The sequence below is a fragment of the Falco rusticolus genome, chromosome 3, assembly GCF_015220075.1.
Source record: "Falco rusticolus isolate bFalRus1 chromosome 3, bFalRus1.pri, whole genome shotgun sequence".
Lineage (NCBI taxonomy): Eukaryota > Metazoa > Chordata > Aves > Falconiformes > Falconidae > Falco > Falco rusticolus.
This window is the reverse complement of record NC_051189.1, coordinates 109,178,961-109,201,079: the sequence shown is the minus strand read 5'-3', so window position 1 is coordinate 109,201,079 and position 22,119 is coordinate 109,178,961. Positions and strand designations below refer to the sequence as shown.

General features: G+C 43.8%; 1 protein-coding gene across 14 annotated transcripts in view; it reads right to left on the bottom strand.

The window, feature by feature from the left end:
* EIF4G3 (eukaryotic translation initiation factor 4 gamma 3) overlaps window positions 1-22,119 on the bottom strand; it is a 148,318-nt gene that overhangs the window by 57,053 nt on the left and 69,146 nt on the right. For 6 of the 14 annotated variants that reach the window (XR_005103104.1, XM_037379661.1, XM_037379670.1 and 3 more), the window contains exons 4-10: window positions 21,939-22,034; window positions 16,703-16,735; window positions 9,381-9,401; window positions 8,378-8,557; window positions 7,698-7,812; window positions 3,543-3,643; window positions 844-966 (exon numbers count right to left, since the gene is read on the bottom strand). Coding sequence is in view for 13 of the 14 variants with exons in the window: in XM_037379661.1 (XP_037235558.1) it covers window positions 844-966; window positions 3,543-3,643; window positions 7,698-7,812; window positions 8,378-8,557; window positions 9,381-9,401; window positions 16,703-16,735; window positions 21,939-22,034 (669 nt within the window). In the remaining variant the exon portion in view is untranslated. The remainder of the gene's footprint in view (window positions 1-843; window positions 967-3,542; window positions 3,644-7,697; window positions 7,813-8,377; window positions 8,558-9,380; window positions 9,402-16,702; window positions 16,736-21,938; window positions 22,035-22,119) is intronic. The other 8 variants (XM_037379665.1, XM_037379666.1, XM_037379667.1 and 5 more) reach the window with 3 other exon arrangements.

The window sequence follows — 22,119 nt, the reverse complement described above, 5'->3', positions numbered from 1 at the left end:
AAAAACAGTCTGATTAGATAACGCAGCCACTTCCAGCCCCAGCGGTTCATGTCATGGTGGACTTACACTGACGTCAGGACTGCTGGTCTGCAGGTCTGAGCACGCTCTTTTGGCCCTGGGGCAAAAAAGACTAGAACAGACCTGGGTTTCCAATCAGTTTAATTTCCAGACATTACACGTGGCCTTCTCAGGTGAAGCAGGATGCAGAGACTTAGAGGGGGTCCAACTCAAAGGCGTGTGACAAGGAGAGATTTATGAGCTATGGAAAATGTCGGTTTGGGATAGTTTTCCTACATCAGAAAAATGCATTTTTAAGGTTGAACACACTAGAGACCAAATCTGTGATAGATTTATCACGGTTCTGCGATAAAAATTCCTGGGCTGCAGTCGTTCTGGTTACCCTGAAACAACAGTGCTAAGGCTGAAAGACCTTAGCAGGGACAGTGATGTAATTGAAGGTACATAATCAGTCACATGCAGGATAGGAACTTTCCTCAGGTACACAAGACTAACAGAAACATGTTTCTCACAAACATGTTGGCTCCTCCTTTAACACTGAAAGTATTTACAAGCTCTAAAATCTACCGCTGATACAAAACCAGGGATGGGGCGCTTGTGGCAGCACTGCAGCTCCACATTTTACAGGCTATAGGATGCTAAAAAATGACCAGACTTGGAGGGGAGGGAAAAAAAAAAGATAAATCATTGAAGAATGTTGCCCATTTAGGACCATTCAGGTGTCTGAGGTGATGGGTGGTGCAGACGGGAGAGAGGAACTGGCTCTAACAAACAGCAAAGCAAAGCAGACATCACTGGGAGAAGGCTACGTGGCCACTTCATTACCTGAGGTGGGGTAGGTGTGGAAGTGGGTCTCACGATGGGAGGCGTTGGGTTCCTGCTGCCCCCTCCAGACATTATTTCTTCTGTTATATCTTTGCCTCCCTGGTTTGGATCCCGGATTCGGATCTACGGTATCGAACAAAGAAATAATTCAAACATCTTCCCATTACACACTGTCCTTGGGGTGCATGGACAGGACCTAATTCCGTTACGCTCAGTAGGAGATGCTCTGGGGTGAGCTGATGCTCTGCAGGAATGCTGGAATGTGGTTTGTTTCGATAACTTGAAATGCATGGTATGTCACCCCTTAAACTGGAAAGCTAATTTAATCAAAGTGCTCAACCACCACACCAGTTAGGTCTAAATACGTGCACCCCAGTGCATGACCCTGTAATTCAGAACACGGTCTCTACCTCTAGAAAATGTTTACTGCAACTTAGAAAATTTAGCAGACAGTTTAGCTACAGAACTAAGCTTGCCAGTTAGCGGAAAGTGCAGTAATAAAAAAAAAAAAAAAAAAAAAAAAGGCATGTTTCACTCTGATATGAAATTCAGTGACCTTGCCAACCCGGCTGCTGGCAAAGGGGGAAAGCAAATCAGCTCTTCTTGTTTTTCCTTTCCACACTGAGAAAAGTCATACCAACAAAACAAAGGGAATCAAAGCAAAAAACACTGAGCAGAGGAAAGGGAAACCACAAGAAGAACAAACAAAAGTGCTATGAAACTCATCAGCATTTAGGAAAGAAGTCTGCTTTTTGAGTTTCTCCAAAGCCCCAAAATGGGAAGGAAAAATATTTTCTAAAATAAACCACTCAAGAACACACTCATCATTTGAATCCTCAACTGACACTTGAGCCAATCTGTGTCGCTGAATATGGGGAACAGCCAAGCTGTCTGTGTTGACATGAAATAGATTTTTGAACCTGCAATATAAGAATTGAAGATTTTGGTGAACCTAAAGACAGTGCCATTGTTTGTCCACCTTCCTAAAAGCTCTTTGCTGAACGCTGGGATAAATTGCACGCAGTAGTCCCTGTTGCGCTGAACACAATGTACATCTGCAAGCAAACCAAGAGACATAATCCTTCCAAGGGCAGGGGTCTCGCTGGAAGCCACTGTGCTTTTTTTAATCAGCAACATATCAAGTCGCTAACTGCGGAAGGATTTTGTGATTCATCAACTTCAGTATCACGTGATGTCTTCTTGACTCTTTGGGCTCACCCAAAGAGTCCTTGGGACTCTTGGGAAGATCAATAAATATACACATCATACTCGGGATGTTGACAAGATGTGGTCTTCTCTTATTTTTGATGGAGTTTTTCTGCCAAGACGTTTAATTAACCACAGCAACAAGGACTTAAGAGTTGGCACAAATTCCTGCCCTCCGCTCCTCCTGACAAAGCAGTCAATGGCCTTAAAACAAGCTCACCCTGCCTGAAAGTTTGTAGTACTCGAATAATCAACTAATGATGCGTGCGGGTGTGTGTACATATACATATTTAATTTTTCTTTAATTTCTCTCATTTCTTCAGTTGCAACACCAATTAGCAAACTGAAATAGTACATTCAGAGAAAAGCACCTCGGGCATTTAAGAAAAACTTTTGCTTTTCTGCTTCAAAGAACTTGGCTTCGTTGGCATGTCTGAACCGCAGCTCAGTGTTTGGGAACATCTTTGCATTTCAAATAGCATCAATGATCTGGCCATGTCATGTTTTGGATGCTGAAGAGCATGGTGAAGGGGTGGCAAAGGAGATGCGTGACCCTTTGTTGACAGCAGCTACAAAAAAGGTCTTTCTTGCAAGCCCAGCTAACACATTGTTCAGCTCTTCCAGTTTCCCAAATCAAGTGTCACCTCAGATCATCTTAAAAAATAAATAAATCAAAAGATGCAAATATTCTGCGTTTTAAAAGACATACAAGTCTTGGGTTTTTTCCCTCATGAATCTTCTGATGTTTTCAAACCACTAACACACACAGTGATGTAATTTAATTTCTTTTTCAATCGTTTAGAAACGATTCATTCACAAATTCAAGCCTACCCCTAAATTTTTCTGTTTAAACGTTACATTTGCCTGGTGAGCCTTTACTATTCCCTACCATCATCCACCTGTGAATGGCTTGAAATTCCATTAATATGTCCCTCTCCAATTCTCACCAGTGAATTAGGAAGAGAGGAAACGTGGCCTCCAAACCTCTACCCACTTTCATAAGGTTGTGTGTTCAGGTTCTTTCAAGCCTGCAAATACGCTCAGAACATCCTGGTTTTCTACCTTTTTCAAGGCATACTATTAAACAATTTCTTTTTTGTCAATTTGAACCGATTCCTAACATCCTCCCCCAAACTGATCTGAGTTTGTTCATTCCCACCTGGCTCTTCGGTAAAACTCTAGGCAGCAGCGTGGGCAGCTGAGGAGCCCACGCTCGGGGAGATGCTGCTGCTGCTTTTAAGTTCACCACAAAACACGGAAAAATATTTCCTTTTAGACTGGCTGAGATGTCACAGTCCCCACAGCAAAATCGAAAATAAGACGTTGTGGCAGTATTGTGCGATGTTTAATTACACTTAGGCGTGAAAGGTAAGACTTAAGCCTCTCTGCGTAGATAAAGCTCAGTTTTAAGCTTAGCTCATTATTAATTTCCTTCAGCCTTACAACCAGGACAATTCCCAGATGGGACAGATCCATCACTGGTGATCCCTTACCGTTTTTTTCTCTCTTTTAGCTGGTGGAGGCTGCTGCTGCTGTGTAGGCACTATGATGGGTGCTGACTGATACACTGGCTGACTTGGGTAGAAAGGTGTTCCTGGGAGAGGACAAGAAGACAGAAGCAAGAGTGAAAAATTCAGTTAATTTTCCAAAATGAAAAAAAATTCAGTTACTCTTTTTCCAGTAAAATTCGTTTCATTGTTAATGAAACAAAACCAAGCACAAGAGGTACAACTGACCACCTGCTCCTCCCTCCCTCCCTCCCTCCAAAAACCAGAACTCCGAACATCCAGCTGCTAACCGGTCTGTGTTCTGCTCTTCCCCCCTTCCACTGAAACAGAAGCTGCTATTTGATCAAGACAAATGATTAAGGCACTCGTTCATTTTTTTCTTTTCATTTTTTTTTTCAGGTGCATCCATTTCTGGGAGGCTGCTGAAATCACCAAAGCATGAAAAGTGGCCCAACCCTGGACTCCTCTGACCACGCAGGTAGGTTTCTTCTTGGTTTTTTTTTTTTTTTTGCTTTTGTAGAGAAATTCAGTCAAACCATTACAAAGAATTTGGCAAGGTCAACTGCAACCCGTTTTGAAGCAGAGCCAGAAAATTTAATTACAAGCAATGTTCTTCTCATGCAGCAACACAAAAAAAGCACGGCCACAGTTATTATTGCAAAATTACACCACGTTGTTGATTACATTCATAATCCAATACAGTTTCATTATGTTTTTCTTTATGGAATAAGGCTGGCTCAAAAGGACTGAAGGCTTTAAAAATGTGCCAGACGTAAATAAAAGTGGCACAGTAGAGCCGTCTTCTGTCTGTGGATCAGATGTCAGGTTAACCTGTAAGAGATGGTGCTGGGGTTTTTTTCCCCCTCTGTGCCTGGATGCTAGATGGACTGCTGGCTTGCACTTGCATCTGGAGCAATCTCATCTATTCTTCAACCAAACCAACCTTTAAATGGGAATGAAAATCTGTATTGTGTGTCTGGAACCAAACAGAAGGTTAGTACTATCTCAAGCAAACGATGAAATCCAAGAGAGCAAACGAAGCCAGCCCAGCACAATCTGATTTGCAACTTCAAAGGATGCATCCCTCACACCGAGACATGGAAAGCAAAAGCTCGGAGCAGGCTCCCTGTCGGCACGCTCGGAGCGAGAACTTTTCCCTGCCGGAACAGCAGGCAGAGCTTAAGGCAGAGAGCACCGCACCGGCGTCAGGCTGCTGAAAGCTCAGCCGGCTGTATTTACTCTTGCATGCTGCAATTAAGGTGGCCTAAATGATTCAATAAACTTCTCATTTTGAACTTCATGGTAGGCAGCGTGACTTCAGATCTGGCCTCGGGGGACAAAACTCTCCATCAGCATCCCTATAGCTTGGGAAGTGAAAACCCTCCCACCTCTCGCCTTAAAAACAGCGATGGAGCCTCAAGCTCTTCCAAGTATTGCTTTGGCCAAGCTGGCCAGGTGTACAACAGGGGTCTGGATGACAGGAGAGGACAGGAGCAAGCCTGGGAGCCCTGCGGCGTGTTCATAATCTTGATTTCTAGTTTCCTAGAAACCAAATCTAATCAGATTGCCTGTAATGTGATCCCTGTCAGAGCGTGAGCTACAGCATAACTCCAGGAAGAACACTTCCTTTTTGAAAAATCCTTTAAAAAAAAATAAAAATAAAACAAATCCCGCAAAAGAAAGAGTAACTTCTGGGAAGAAATACAGCTTCTGTGGCAACGAGCCAAGCGCATTTTTCAGCGCGACGCTCTCCGCTCCGCACCCTGCCTCTTGAGCCTTTCCAGCTCAGCAGCACCCAAGTTTTATTCTCCTTCCTTTCCATTCTTCATTTCAAGGTCTTTCCCAGTGCGGCACAGAGACTCACTGATAGGAGAGAAAACGATAAATTGCAAACCCAAGACAGTTTAAAGAACTGTACTGTCCGTCTTCACAAGTTTTGGCTTCTGCAGTATTTTCCCTTGTCACCTTCTTTTACAGCCTGCCAAACAGCGATGATTTTGATGTCTAGCAGCCATGCTGGCTACGAAGTCCCAAGGTTTATAGGAAAGACCGCTGCCAGCAGCATTAGCCATGTCTGGATTATAAATTTAGTCATCTCTGAATGCCACGAGCAGTGCCTGGTGAGACACTGAACATCTTCAGTCCCTATATAAACAGCAATGAAGCAAGAGGAGGGAAAGGTGGATACGTACAGGCAAACCGGCAATCATCCTCTTCCTCGGCTAAACCTGCCCTGCCTGGCAAATGCTCTGTGTGACATCTCCAGCTTCGCCCACTGATGCTCCACAGACGCAGCAACCTAAAACCAAGCTGGGACCGAAAGATGACAAGCTCTCTCCACAAGAAACCAGGTGCTTTCAGGAGCGTCAGGGAAGCGGAAGGGAACCTTTTCCAAATTACAGAAGTGAAGACAGACAAACGGCACTAAAGCGAGCAGAAAGTAAGAAAGCAGACCTCTAACGGCAGAAGAAAATGAGGAATATGGGGTAATTTCCTCATTTAGCAGATCAGATTTAAAAAGCCACTGCAATATTTCTTCTCTTTAATTTTTCCAGGAGAAGCAAACAGGAACTAGCTGCCTTGTAATTGCACTCTCTCCTTTTAGTCAGAAAGTGCAGAACCAGGTTTGAAGGCTTCATGGCAACCTTTCAAAGTAGTCGCATTAGCTCCATATACACCAAATAAGAAAAAAAAAAAAAGGAAAGAAGGGGAATTAACAAAAAAAGAAAGAGACCTTTTACAATGAGAAGTAGGTAAGCAGCTGGGGCTTTTCTCCCCTTTAAAAGGAATCTGTATTTGTGAAGAGCAAACGTGCGATTCTGCCAGCGGTACAGGGCTGTCATTGTTCAGCCTGGAAGATGAAGCATTCCCTTCTAAGGCTCTGAAATACCAACAGCTAAAGCCGCACGGAACGTTGGTAGTATCTCTGCCCCTAACAAATTACAGAATGTACGTGGGCAGGTAGCCATCAGGCTGAACAAAATACCTCAAAATTTGGTATCAAGAGGTGAAAGCCCTTTAAATTAAAAAAAAAAAAACCAAACACAACAACTCATTCAAACAGGGTGATGACTAGAATCCTGGTGGATTTTTCATTATGTTCCCATAAATGAGGAAGGTAAATAATAAAAGATAAATAGTAGTGATATACGTGACCACAAGACACTCAATTATGAATCTCATTCAAACGCAGCTTGCAGGACCTGATTTAGCTATCAGAACACAGATCCCACAGAAAACCTTGTAGGTGACTGATGCAAGTATGCTATACATTGTACACAGCAACACAGTGGAAATTATTAAGGAAGGGATTCATTACTGTTAGGTACAAGATGACTGCCAAGAGAAGAGGCGTCCTGGGACAGTGAAGGACAGTCCCCCACTGTTACACGGGGTCTGCAAACTGGGACCCAAGTGAGAAGCAGCTGTGAGGTCCCGGAGGAGCCAAGGACTGGTGAGATGCAGCCAAGAGGGATGCAGCACTGGGCATGCAGCCCCGGAATTTTTAGGTGCAGCTCTGAAGCTCAGTACCTGAATACAGGGTGCCCAACAACAGCAGTGTGCGCAGTGATGTCGGGCAACCTCCCAAGCCTTTTGCTTGAAAAAGGCCAAGACCAAGAGCTGCCCGTTAAAAGGCCAAATTTCAGCCTGTGCACGGTGACAAACTCTTCAACTGGACTCGCTTCATCTTTGCAGCCCAGTGAATCAAATCACACGGTTTGTTCTTCTCCCCTCGTTAAACGCCGAACGAGGAACACCGGGATAAGGAACGCTCGCTGCTGTATTGCTGAGAACATATTCAGGGTATAGCTGAATGGAAACCAGGGCTGCCAGATGTATTCACAATACCTTAATAAATAATAATGATTGAGTGGGGAATAACAAATAGCCACCATTCTTGTTCACATGTGATTATGGGTAGTGCCGTGAGTTACAGCCTTTCCTTAAGCACTTGTCCAAACAACTCTGTTATTGTGCATTTTTCAGGAGTGAATAATAAGGGCTGCGACAAAACCAAATTGAGCAGCTATTTGAAGTTCAAACAAATGCTAATCCACTTCGCTATTATAAATCTTTGGCTTGACAACAGAAAAACACACCCAGAAAATACTTTATAAGAAAACTCCAAGCAGAACTTACCATAGGCATTGGGGAATTCTCCAGGACCTGGTCCTGGATAAAAGGGTCCTGGTCCTGGAGGCTGAACAGGATACTGCTGCGGGGGCCCGACATATGGAGGGCCACTGTGACGATACTAGGAGGGGAAAAAATAACCATCAGTTTATAAAGAGCTGGGCAACTTCATGCCATTGCACAGAGATCCTGTAATCGAGCCCCCCGACCAACAGGGATCCAATTATCAAGCCAATTAATTGCAGATTCAGAAATGTTACTGCCAATAAATAAATTAAAAAAAGGTAAACAATGTCACCTAAAGACAAGACAGGGAGGACAGGAGAGCTGAAGCAGAAAACAGTCACTCCTCTGATTTCAGCAACATTGTGTTTTTACGAGCCCCAAGGTTTTAGAGTAGTTATAAATCTATGAAGTCAATTTAGTTCTATTTATAGCACTGAACATTTTCCAAGAGCTTAGCCACACGCTGTTTTTAGGGGGGATCTCCAAAACTAGAAAGGGAATTTATTCTTACTGCCTGCATGCACAGAAGAACAAATACTTCATCCAGCAAAAGGACAGAGGTTGAATATACAACCGCCAGCTTCACTCCACACCCTGCGCCCCCCCAGCTCCGCTTGAGAAAATCCAGATGGAAGCGAACGCTGCAATTCCTTCGGTGATCGGACAACGTATTTTTTTACCTGTGGTATACAGTACTGGGGGCCCTGAGGCATCGGGTAGGGCATTGGCAGATGATTAACCATCATGATGTGCTGGTTGGTTTGATACACCGCAGTCGGTGTCTGCGCACCAGGACGGATGGAAGGGCTGCTGTTCTGGATGGTAGCTCTTGGAGGCTGTATCTGCGGCCTCTGGAAAAACTAGGGCAGGGAAGGGAGAGAGGAGGGAGAGAAAACAAAAAAACGGGTCAGACTTTCTGGGAAAGAATTCGAATATCATTACAAGATTATCATTATATTACTACTTTTCAAAGGGTTGCCACGCATTCAGAAAACTGCAGGACGATTGCTGTTTATCTGTAAATAGCAAGATCACGCTACAGCTTTCCACGTTACGAGGTAGAAAAAGGTAAGAGATTTTAAACTCCAGTAACTATTAGTTTGTATGTACTGAATTATATGCTCAGCTTTCAGAGCGAATGTTAGAAAAATGATTTTTGTGCAAATGTATTTTTTATAAGGCGGGTTGACTGCCAAAACAGCCACCTTTATAAATATGCCAGGAAAATAAAATATCAAGGCAACTGTTCCAATACACCTCCAGAACAGCTAAAAAGCCAGATTTTTACAAAGGCCAGAGACACCTCAGATCAATCCTCTGTACAAAGTAAACTGGGTGATTTCTCTTGCCCTCTGTTTTCAGAAAGGTGGCAACCTCTTCCAGGGTGGCACCAAACTCGTCTACCACGTTTGCATGAAGTGATGCCCCACGCAGATGGACCAGGTCCAGGAAACCAAGCAACCCACTGGTACACGCTCCGTTCTCAACCCTTACGCGCTGGGAAAGGCATCGGCATCCAGGGTATGGAGCATTCATGGCACTGGAAGACCTGGCTCTGGAGTCTTTGCAATCTTGAAACTCAGTCGGTAAGATATGCATCGGACATTAATGCATTCACTAACGGAGTAATGATACAAGTGAGAAGAGACACTTATGCCATGCAGAACCAGGAGTTAAAATTACCTGTATAGGTCTGAATCCTCCCTTCAATAACGAAGCAAGAAAGCAGCAGGAAACAGAAAGAAAGCCAATGGAACAGCTTACAGATCAATAGGAAGGAATAGGATAAAACATGCACCCTAATTGCACACAATTCCAATCATCTTTCTATCCTGCTTTGACTAATCTCTTACAGAAACAGCAAGAAAAAAAGACAATGAACTGGTAACCAAGGACTCTTCTACCAGAATCCCATGGCAGGGGTCAGAAATTCTTTGTGAAAAGTTTTATATGGAAGTATAAAAGCTTAAATAAAAAAAATAAAAAAAAAAAAAGAAAAAAACCCAACAAGCAAACCATGATTAACTGCAGGAAATATGATACTACAGAAAGACACTATGTTTACTCTGTTCCTAAAACATCAAACACTTTTCCTTTCTGGTCTCTTTCAGTGATACAGAGAGAGCAGCTAAAGCAGAAACCCTTCTCAAATCACGGATTTCCGTTTCTGCACCAAGACTGGAAGAATAAGAAACGCCACATCTTTAATTGTTAAGCAACAAAAATAATAATCATTAGGTCACCATACATCACATTGAACACTGCTGACTGATGAAGCACGTTGATGTAAATAACCTGTGAGCAACTGCATCATGAGCGGTGAGAAGAGAGAGTGGTATCCACTAAGGAATGAGCTGGGCCCATCTGCCTCGGCGTTTGGGAAGAATGGGATAGGGCAGAAGGAAGCTGTGATGCCTCTACACTTGACATGACAATGAGCTTAACATGGTCACTCTGGTGCTGCTAAAGACTTTATGACACCTAAGTTGCTCCCCAGAGCAAACGATTTCTTCCAGAAAGCCATGGATGACTCCCTCCCAGAAATCCAGATAGCATTATGATGAGCACAATGCTTTTATGCCCAGCCCTGTTAATCTGAACAAAGAACTGTGACCTGAACCAGCAGAAGGCAACTGTCTGGGGAGAAAAGTTTGGTAGCAAGGGTGCAGAAAGAAAACCAGGAAAGCAACACACTACCGTGCTCCCACATTAATACAAACCATGTGGCTGTCTAGATGTGGGGGAACTACACGAGTGTTGCATGAACCAAAGGCATATGCTGAATTTATGGCGAGAATAACTGGAATCCGCGATTCTTCAATATCCAAAGGCACCAGAAAGTGCAAAAGTCCTTTCTTCTTTCACTGCAAATCGCTGAATAATGATTATTTCTCCTCGCAACTCTGTACGCAGCATGAAAATGGGCTGGAGGGTGAAGCGAGACCTGCCTCTCTGCTGACAGCAACCACATGCACGGGGCAGCACAGAAAAGCCTTTGCTGCAAGAGACGAGAGTCCTCCACGGGTGCGAGCCAGACACGAACCCTGCACCCATAAAACCTGCTAGTAACAGCACTGAAACCACTGACAAAAAAATTACAGCCCCAGAAACTCCTTGCTTATAGATAGCTTTTCACTTCCATCGCTGGCAACACCACCATGGTAGCACCAAGAAGGAAAACCTCGGATGAGAGAGCTCGTAGGTTACAAAACCCAACCTCTCAAAAACACTCCATACTGCCCGCCCCATTGCAGAAGTAGCTCAAACTCAGAGATGGAGAAAAAAGAAGAATTTTGTTACTAGTAGCAAGACAGACGCAGCAAGAAGAAAAGCAGATCCATTATTCCAAGCAACAAGACCATCAGAAACTTTTGGAAGTGCCAACCAGAGATATCTCTGGCCGTTTGAATTCCTTTTAGCTATTCCACTTCCTGTAAGCAAAACTAAAATTCTCAAGGAAATCTGGTATCTTCAGGGCACTACACATCTGATTTGTATCTGGGTTTTACTGTTCAAAACAACTATCATTTGGCTGGCAAACGGTTTTACACTCCATCCCTGTTCGCGTCACTCCAAAGCTAAGCTAGCAATATTCAAAGTCATTCTCGAGATGTTTCGCTGTTCTGACTTGATTTGCCAAAAAAAATCATCTTTTTTGGAGGCAAGGTCAAACAGATGCCTGCACAGACAAGTATTTTCAAGTAATGCTAATGATGTCCCAGGGGAGAACACACCAGGCAATTAAAATCTGGTATATTTTGTCTCAATTTCTTTTAATAAGTGCAGGATCTGGAGCGGAACACATACAGGACCTGCTCAGGACCAGAATGAAGGTACCCTGGGCCACAGCAAGGCTTCTGATAGAAACCCTGTGTTACACCAACCCTTCCATGAATACTTCCTTCAACAATTAACATTAAGTCCTCCTATGTCTAACGATGGTCAAATTAGCATTAAAATTGCTATGCAGATGTTCAGCAACCAGCGAGGACCCGACTCCTGGTCCTCAGGTCACAATCCTGTCCCTTACATGTCCAGCTCTGCCAGGAAGAGATTTCTTGGATCATCCTGGAGTCAGAACTACTGGGCGATATGTCTTTGACTTTTTTCTTCCTAAGGTTGCTCCCCCGATACACTTAGAGAAGAGCACAAGTAAACCCCTCTCAGACACTGCTTCTATCAGCTGCCTTAAGCTCAACCCTTTTAGCCTGCTTGTTTAATAAGCTCTCATCATCTCAGCAGCCCTTCACCTACCTGCTCAAGGAAGTCTTTCTGGAAAATAAAAAGCAGAATTGTGCACAAGCTCCGGACAGGGTTTCCTCAGTGCTTCCCAATGCAGCAGTAATAAACTCCCTATCTCCGCTGGAAATAACTTCTGTGGTTTGTCTGAAAATTGCCTTGCACAGGTGGTTTCAGCTGATGAGCTCCCATTTACGGAGTAAAATCTTCTCCCTGGCACTGAAACTGAAGCATAAGGGCTCGCACCTTGCAATGCTGGATCGCACCCTGCTTCCATCCCGCCAGTCCTCCTCGCACAGCATCCTTGTGCTCACCACATTTTCAAGCCTTGTGCTCATTGTTTGCTGCAGACACATACCTACTATTTGTGTCAGAGTAATTAACGTTTATATTAAGGAAAATCACCACCAACCTCCTGCGTACCCCTCTCAGCAATACCCTGCCATTCATTTTTAGTCACTCCTTATATATATATACACACCTCAATATCCTTTTATTAACCATCATCTTCTCCTGCTTAATTTTCTTCCCACATGACCCTGTGTCAAAAGCCTGTTGAAGGCCAGCCAGATAAGAGGCTGTCATCTAGAAAAATCAATGATCAAAGAGAGCGCCAACCTCCCTCTGATAAACCACCACTGCATTTTAATTGATTTTCTATTTATTCCGTATTTCTAAGCCATCACTTCCAGTGAGATGTCTGTGGAACACTCCCTCCCTACTCTAAAAGATTCACTAAAAAATAAACTTGTGGTAAGAGTGCTGAAAACAAATCTGTGCTAAGCTCAGCCCATCGAACGCAACATGCATAGACACCCGTCTATTTTTCCTAGATGGGCTCAAGGCTGGCAGCTGCGATAGAGACACGAAGGCTGCGGAGAAAAGCAGCAAAAGGGAAGTTCAACGAGATGTCACAGACACTATCAAACTGTACATCCAGGCTCTCCGCTTCCATTAAGCTTTTAACACCGGAGACAGCCCTGTTAGTCATCCTTAGCCTGGGTCCCGTCAAGAAGGCTGGTGGGATAACCCGACCCTGACCTGGAAGCAGGAGAAGTCTGCACAGGCAAGACAGCAGGAGCCACGTTTCCTTGCAGACAGAAGCGGCACACTACGTTTGCTCTTTCAAACTTCAGCACAGGCACCTGGGCTCAGCTGAGGAGCTGCAGCTTTGAGATGTGAAGTTCTGCTGCCAGAAGCAGAAGCTACAGCAGAAAGTCCTCAGGTCCACATCTTGCTTCCCCAGCAGCCAAGTGCAGCCCTATGGGACCAACACAAGGCCTGTTTCCCCCGCTACATGCAGATTTTCCCTGTTTTATTATTTACTAAATGATAAAACAAGGGGCAAAACCCACCCCTTTTTGTATGCACCATGGGATTTAAAACTGGCAGCTCCTTTCCCCGCACGTGGATGAAGACAGGAGTGACCAGAAAGGCAGCCGTTTCTGATGGCTTTCTAACTCGAGATACTCCAAAAAGCTACGAATTGGTTAGTCCTGAGTCAGCTCAGGGAGTAAATTCCCGACCTCTCCAAATCACATGGCTTTTTAACAGCACCAGACAGCCAAACCCAGCTTTCTGTTGTATAAGCTCTACTCGAAAGAACTCCAGTAACCCCAAGCTAAAACTGGGACAGACTACACCAGCAACCTCAAACTAAATTAGTCTGCCATAACCAGTAAACTAATCTCAAATACAATTATAAAGTCAGAAAGGGAGCTATGACATTTCAGTTTATACTTGTTCTTATTTCTGTTTTTAATTACACTGGCCTCTTCTGAGCATCCATTTTAAAATAACCCATACGCTCCTGAAGTCACTTCTTAAATTGAGGGTTATCCTACATTTTGGATTTCAGATGAGAAGAAAACTGCTGTTTTCAGTTGTGCTTCATGAGGATCAGAAGCAACAAAGTGACTCAAAAACCTAACTTTGAAAGAAAAAACAACCAAGGATGCTTTGTGCATAAAGTGGGAAACAGAGCAGCAAGTCCAGGCAGGGTGGTAGCCAAGTCCGCTACAGCATTCTGAGAACACAAGGTGACAGTATTTTTAAATATACTGCCACAAAACACTCTGTAGGGTCCATTTCCTTTCTCCTATAAAATGAGTCTTTTCAGTGGTTTCTCCGTTGGCCATGTTACCAGAATCAAGGACTGCTGACAAGCATTTAACTTGTCATCAGAACCACTGCAGCTATTTTCATTTCACTTCAGCCACCATTAATGCAGCATCCCAAATCTCATTCTAATTATTTTCTCTCAAGCAGGGTTTGACTATGCTTTCCATAGCATCGACTGGCTATCAACCACCCGGGTAGACATTCCCATCAGGAAAAAAAAAAGTTGCTAATAAAGTTCCCAGTCAATTTCAGGTGTTAAATCATGCTAATTTGAGTACTTTAAAGATCTAATAATTACAGCAAGTAACATTAAAGAACAATCCATTATTTGACTGAAAAAGACACGGAATCAATACGAGGCATATGTTAATAAAATCCCACTGGGATCGACACCGGAGTCGTTGCAAACCTCATCTCGCTGCCACCGCCTCAGAAGAGCACGTTTTTGCCACACACATTAACACTGCTGTGGTCGATTTACATATTTGGCACTTTTTAGGTTACAAAATCTCGGTCTCGAAGCCTACCGGCTTATGTTACACAATTTAAACGTGTCAAAAGTTTCCCATGTGAGAATAATTATTTACATTGGTCTCAAGCATCCTCTAAGTTTGGGATGAGCTCGCTTCAACAGCTGTGACCCTCCTGCGTGGGTCGGTGGCAGAAATCCCTCCCTCCATTCCCAATCCACACCACAGGCAGAAATTTTGGGATTAAGAGAGCTAAACCACTCATCTACAGCCCAGGCTTCTCCGTGCCTGCCCGGTTCCAGCGCTGATAGATAGAACTGGGAATAAAGCCTGAAATGTTTCTCTAACCGTGACAGCTTCTCTCAGATAATTATAAACAGACTTCAAATGTAACAGAGTCAAAAACTCTTAACTGCCACACTATTAAATATGTAGTGATAAAATCTGGAAAGCACTTGGAAATTACAAGTTTTAACCTGCAAGCAGGGTCATAACTGGGTCCAAGAGAAAGTTTTAAATCAAGTTACGACAGATTGGTGGTAGTCGTATCAGTAAAGCCACTAATTGCTGGAACAGTTTCCTCCAAGGCTGTGCTGCCTCAAGACTCGCGGTCCAAAATCTGCTTGCAGCGAGCTCAGTGAGTTTTATGAGAATATTAAATGGCTCACGCTGAATACATAATTCGCCTAGTAACAACCTATGAAAGAACTAACGAGTTGCTGATAGTGATGCATTTTTGGTATTGCATAATATAAACACAGCCCTGAAGTCAAGGCCAAGAAGAAAAATATCTAAACAAGATACTAATTCCATCATCCTGCAAACATTCCTCCACCGCTGCCTGTCAATGCAATCCCTGGCCACGCACAAAAATGATCTCTCTTCTCACACACGTGACATTTGCCATTTGCCTGCGAGCAAACAAGTGCAAATGCCTCATTCTACTTTTTAAGCCTTTTTTTTTTTTTTTTTTTTTTTTTGCCTGCTCTGGAAGGATGCCTGCCTCCATGCTGCACTTTGAGGTGGAAGGAACAAAGATGATCGGGTTTTTTGGGTGTGAGTGCCCACTCGACACACTCACCCCCTCACCTCTACAGTATTAAACTGCTCATACTAACAGGACCGAAGTGAGAACAATATAATTCTCCTGAAACAAACCTTTTATGACTTAAGCCCCTGTCCAGACATCACTGGAGTTAAACGGATTTTTTATTTTTTATTTCCTATTAACTTGGTGGAAACAACCTGCTCCTTCCAAACGAAGAGAAAGAAGAGTGACACGGAAACAACCGAATCTGGGAGAACTTTCCTGCACTCATCATGCCTCTCCTCCTCTTTTCCACCTGTCAGCATCACCTCTGTCCCCTCAAAAGTTGCAAGAAGCAGCAAAATCAGGGGAAAAGGGTTTTGGCAAGGATGAATACAGGAGTTGATAAAAAAAACAACTTTGGAGACCTCGACTACATGGAAGGGACCTGTGTATCTGTCCTGGCGCTGAAGAGGTCCTCTGGGTATTCCCGTCACCCTAATAAGCACCGCCCATGAGTTTCACGAGCCAAAGCTATTCCTGATTTTCATTCTTCTTAATCAAGTGGTTCCTTACACAGTCCAAGTCATGCAACAGGAATACTACAAAGATTCCTAAATGTTTGGCTTTCACGAAGGAAGTAAAAAAAGTATTAAGTTGATGTGATGATTACAGATAACCAGGCGTATCACACAAGAAACTTATGAACTGGAAAATCATTTGCCTTGCTCTGAGTTTGAAAAGCAGGATTTTCTAGGGATGCAAACACTCGGTTCTCGTTGACATCTTCACCTCAGGCAACTCAATCCACCGACTAGTTTGAGAAATATTCGGCCAAGTTACTAGCCACTTGAAAAGGCAAGCAAATCTCACAAACACCTGGCAACAGTCTCTACAGGATCTCCTTTCCTAGGGAAACGGCGTTAAGTGGGGTGGTTAATGAGTGCGGTGACACCAATTGAGAATTAAAAGTGTTACTCTGCGTTGCAGGCAGCTTGTTAGCGGGGTTATGCACGTGCTAGTATCTACTAACAGAGCTGGTTTCCGAAACGAGCCTTCGTTCTTTGTTAGTGGGTGAACCACCTCCAACCACCCGCCTCCCCCAGCCAATTAGTTTAGGATGATAATGAAGGGGCAGGGTACTGTACCTGGTGATGGGCAGGTCGAGGCCCCGCTGCAAACTGAGGAAAGGCGGGAGAAACAAACACAAAAGGAAAGGCACAAAGAGTCAGAAACACCACAACGAAACCAAAATGTCACACTCTATGCAAAATAAACCCACAAGAAAAAAAAAACAAAAAACTAAACACACCAAAAAACAACAAAAACAACCACAAAACAGTCAAAAGCTTTGCTGCAGGACAGTGACAGACAGGTACTGAGATATAACGAGTGAACATCGCTACGGGGAAAGTGTGCTGCTCGAGAGCCAGGAGATACACAGCCAAAGCTGCTATTTTCAAGGCACTCTAGTGTATGGATGCAGGCATTCTTTATCCTGCCTGGGGAAAAAAACCAAACACCAGACAATAAAACCATAAACCAACTTAAAACAAGCAGCAGTGGAGATTTTTTTTAAACTGGTTTAAGGTGGAGGTAAATGGTGAAAGCAGCTGGACTCAGAGCCGTTCCAAACATTTGGTGGGAGCGGAGGATGGAGAGCAGGTAAGAGCCAGGTAGGCACAGCTAGTGTCCTGCCAGCGAGGGGGCCGTGGGCAATTCCCTGCAAGGCAAAGATCAGCAATTCTTTCTTTCCCCCCGCCCCCACCCCCCCCATAACAATCACAATATAACCCTCCTTAACGAGTCGGATTTGTCACCCCCAGCTGAAAGCGAAGGAGACAGGTTAACCCGTGACGTCCCTGGGGAGCTGAAGGCATCAGTGGTTGAGCTCGAGTGGAGTACAGGAGGTCCCGGTTCCCAGCCCTGAGCTCGGGTTACTCAATCACCTCCCACCCACTTGGGTTACACGAGGAGCAAAGTAATCAGAATTGAACATGCTCAGTAAACATTCAAAGCATTTTCCAAAAAGGAGCTGATTGTTAAAAGTAGAAATAAAAATGAATGCAAGAAATGGAAAATATAAATAAAGATGACGAGGTATCCTCTTCAAGAAGCCAAGTTAGGTATTTAAACCCTTAATTCTCAGTGTAATAAGGAGAGCACGACGACAGCAGATAAATCTACTGATGGCAGCTCCAATAATTACATGGAGCAAATGAAACTAGACCCCACAGTGGCTTTTTACCCACTGCATGCCTCTACCTGTTGCTGTCTGTGACGGCTCAGTAACTCAACACAGGTGCCGAAGCACACGGTACAGTCCATCCCTGCCGATTCACACTACAGGGACTCAGTGCATTTCACTTTCTGCCCGAGAAGAGTGATCAAAACTGGCTACTAATTATTGACTTTCTTAATGTGAGGTTTTTTTCAGTAAGAAAAAAGGGACCAGGGCTCACCTGCAGCCTTACCTCCCAGCTATTTTAATGCCATCAAACATGAGAAGCAATTTATAAACATTGACTGGTCCAGCTGATTTTCTCCTTTATACACATTTTAATTGTCTGTATTTAAGATTTCCAAATACTAGTCTACCAATACCAGTGTTTATATATTCCTTCTACCTTCGCCTCATTGTGACACTTGGATGAAAAGCCATAAAAACCTTCGGAAACGAGAAAATATGCACACATGGACTAGTTCTAGTACAAGAGTTTATAAAGAATGACCTGCACTGATTCACAAAGTAAGAGTTTCCCCATCTTGAAAGCTTTCCCTAAGCCTTAAAGAAAAAAAAAAAAAAAAAGAAAAAAAAGCAAAGCACAATCATCTTGTAAGACTAAAGAGCTAAAATTTTTATTTTCATAGCAACCGCAGGACAGAAGCACTCAGAGACTCCCAGCATCCTCCCAAGGCTCAGGATGTGAAGAGGACAGTGGCTCTGCTGATCGGTCCTACAGTGGTGAGAAATGGGCACATGGATGAGTCTCGGGAGGTGAACACGCTTCAAGTCCTTATTTTCCTAAAGGAAGAACTCCTCAAAATCAGTTTGTATGTCTTGTGTTTGAGAAAAGGGAAGAAAGCTTACCCTGGAAGGGCTGGCAAGCCTTTCCCACAGGGCTACACAATTCACACTATACACAATGAAAAAAAATGAATCAAAAAGAGAATGATGGGGTGCAAAAACCTCACGTTGCTTAATTTCAGGGCCTCTCTTACCACTGTTCCACAGGAAAGATTTGTTCTTAGTGTGTTTAAAACAAGAGCTGGAAGCTGTATCTTAAGAAGCTAAAAGTACATTCCATAGTGAAACGTAGTATGTGTTACAAGTTAAAAAAAACCAAACAAACAAACAAAAAAAACCTTCGAAGTTAGTGAAAAATACCCTAACCTATTTTGCAGTGGTCACCATTGGCTCTTGATATTTTTAATTTTTTTTAAATAATTCAGGTTGATAGGATTTATTCCTATGAGTAGCTGTAAGCAACAGAACAAACTGTAGTCACTGCTGGCTCAGATTAAACAGACACTTTGGTGGGTTTTTTTCTCTTTCCGATGAAGGTAGTAAGATAGAAAGGAAAATTTTATGAAACCTGGGTCCAACATTTCTGCCACCCGCACTCTTTATGGTCCTGCTCACTGCCTTGTGGACAACAGGGCATGTTCTCTATCTGCTGACGCTGAGCTGGCACACCTCAAGCCTCTGAAAATAACCACTTCTGGATCGCTCGAACACCCTTTCTGATCATGGGGGTTTTTGGCAGATATCCTAGATTTGGACAGTTAAAATCACCTGGTTCTCAGGGCTGGCATCGGCAAGAGCTAACGGATCATTTTCGGTAGGGCTGAACGCCTCTGATTTCATTTTCCTTCCCCCAGCTGGAGCTGCACTTTGAAATTCTCACTATTGGAGTGATGCTACGATGCTAACGGGGAGAAAACATGAAGCCAGTTGGATTGCAAAGGCAGCTGTCCTGGAAGGAACAGAAAAGCCTAAACTCTGCAATTGCCAATGGCCCTCGGATGCTGCTGAAACAGGATGGAGGAAACTCTGGGTGCTCGAGGAAGCAGGATTAGGATCAACCTCGTTAGCGCAACTGCCTATCTACCCACACCAGCCACCCCAGCTGTGTGACGGACGGGACTGCGCTATGGAAGCCTAGGGATGGCAAAGACATCCTGCCACCTTCCTCGTCCCCTCCTTTACCCTTCCCTCACCACCAAAAAAGACGGTTCAAAAATAAATTCAAAAAGAATAAGTAAATCGAGCCCAGAACAAAATGCAAGAGTAGTGCAGGAGCGGGCCAGTCTTGCATTTGTTTTGGGGTGGGGAGGTGGAATGAGATGTTATGGGTGCAGCTTTAGTAATGGGGGTGGAAATGGTGGCTAGCAGAGCGGATGGCAAAATCTGCAGACAGGAGAGTTGAAAAAAAACCAATAAAAATATAAACATGGCCGACAACCGCAGACAAATTCCTCCTCCATACCTCCTCAATAACGGGGCCAAAACCCTACAATTTGTCACACTTTTCCAGCCAAATTTCCTGAAGACGTTATCTCCTGAGCGACAAACCCAAAGTCGCCCTGGTCTCTGTCCTACGCCAGGTCAGACCCTCCCAGCTGCAATTCAACTTTGGACCTTGCTTTGCCACTTAACCTGGCAGAAACTGCCACAGTAGCTCATGCTTTTAGCAAAGAAGCAAAATCAGTGCATTTCTGTAGATCAGCCAACAAAAAAGATGTGGTAAAAAATAAATAATAAAGAAAGAAAGAAAGGAAGAAATAAAAACAGTGCCATCGGCACAATTGCCTGCAAGAAGGAGTACAGTTTGTTATATTGCTTACAATGCAGTATTTTATCCAGCCTCTTCCAGCCAGGGACCTGTAAACCGGACTCTGTTCCAAAACCTTCCTCCTCTTCCAGTTGTCTGTGCAATGTATTGGCACTGTTCTGCTGGGCTGTCAAAAAAACTGGTTTAGAGATGCAGCTCTTCAGTCAGGTTTTTGCTCCAGTTCTAACCATATAAACTTATTTGCGCTTTTCAACAATTAAAGGTAAAGAAGATGATTATACTTACTGAGAAAAAAAGGGGTTTTTACCATCAGTATCCTGCATTACTGATCAGAACGGGGGACTAAGGAGGTGGGGGGGATCCGGTTACAAATTCGCAGCTGTCCACATCACAGAAACTTCATCAAAACTGGTGTTAATTGGCTCGTTCATCGACACAGAGCTTAACGGGCCTCGGAACTAACCCTTCTGCAAATACCCTGGAGGAGAAACCTCCAGAAGTGGGGCAAGTGCATCAGTACGGCTGCACATGGGGAGGACGCTTGCCTCCTTGTATATATATATATATATACACACACACGTGTGTGAAGTGGACAAACAGAAGACTTCCGTCTCGGAGGCCTTCAGTTGCCATGCTTCAGCAGCGTTTATCTTATTCTAAAAAGAGAAGAGTGCTTGGAAGGGTGCAGTGGTTTTACGGGCAACCTGAAAGCGTTAGGACGCAGATGTGGATCGGCAAGAAGCGCAGGGCTTGCTGCTCCCTTGGCTAACTGACACCCGAGACATGGCGATGGTAAGCTACCCTGCCTCCAGAAGCTGGGCTAAGCACCTGATGCCCCAGGAGGGTCTCCTAGCATCACGTGGAACTGCGCTACGAGCAGAAATTCCCCCCAAAAGAGCCTGGTTTGGGGAACCAAAGTCCTACGATAGCACAGCGGTATTATAATACATACCAAAGGAAAAAAAAAAAATACGGAGGACAATCAAACCTAAAGTTGGATGAAAAAGGGGCTTACCACAAAAAGATGTGGGTACACAGAAGCTCTAGGTTAAATGCATCAGCACCCACAGGGTGCCAGGCAGTAAATGGTTAGAACTGATTCAGTGGCACTGACTCGAAGTAATGCCCAGAAGCCACTGGAGACTGAGTGCTGCTGCAGAGAATTGCTTTTGTTTACTCATCTTTGGTCTATCACTTTATGAAATATTTCCTTAAAGAGGGAAAAAAAAGAAAAAAGAAGAAAAAAAAAAAAAAACGAAGAAAGGAGAAACGTTCTGGCAATGAATCTAAAGTCTAAAATAAAATGAACCTGAAAGCAACTATGCTAAAAATAAATTGTGTTACTTGAACGTAGATGAAAATCCCTCCATCGCTTCTTTTCTGATAAGCCACTTTAAAAGGAAAATTATCCTACCAGGACAGTGTCTGAAAAATTCAATCAAGATTTGCCATTTGGAATGTGCCTCCAGTTCAGTAAAACACGCTTTCCAGAGAACCGGCCGAGTGCTAGAGACACACACATACGAACGGTGAAACACACAAACGAGGAAGAAAGAACATCAGGTAATGGCCATATGGGCTCCCTTACCGGCGAGCGGGTCTGAGGCTGGGTGTTCATTGTCTGAGGGGCTTGAGGGTACACCAACGTGGTTGGAGCTGCATTCTGTCCTGAGGGGTAAGGAGCCTGCCAGGGAACAAGAAAAATCAATAAAAAAATGAGTGTATCAAATGATTCATCCCAAGAGATAGGAACTGAACACGTTATCAGA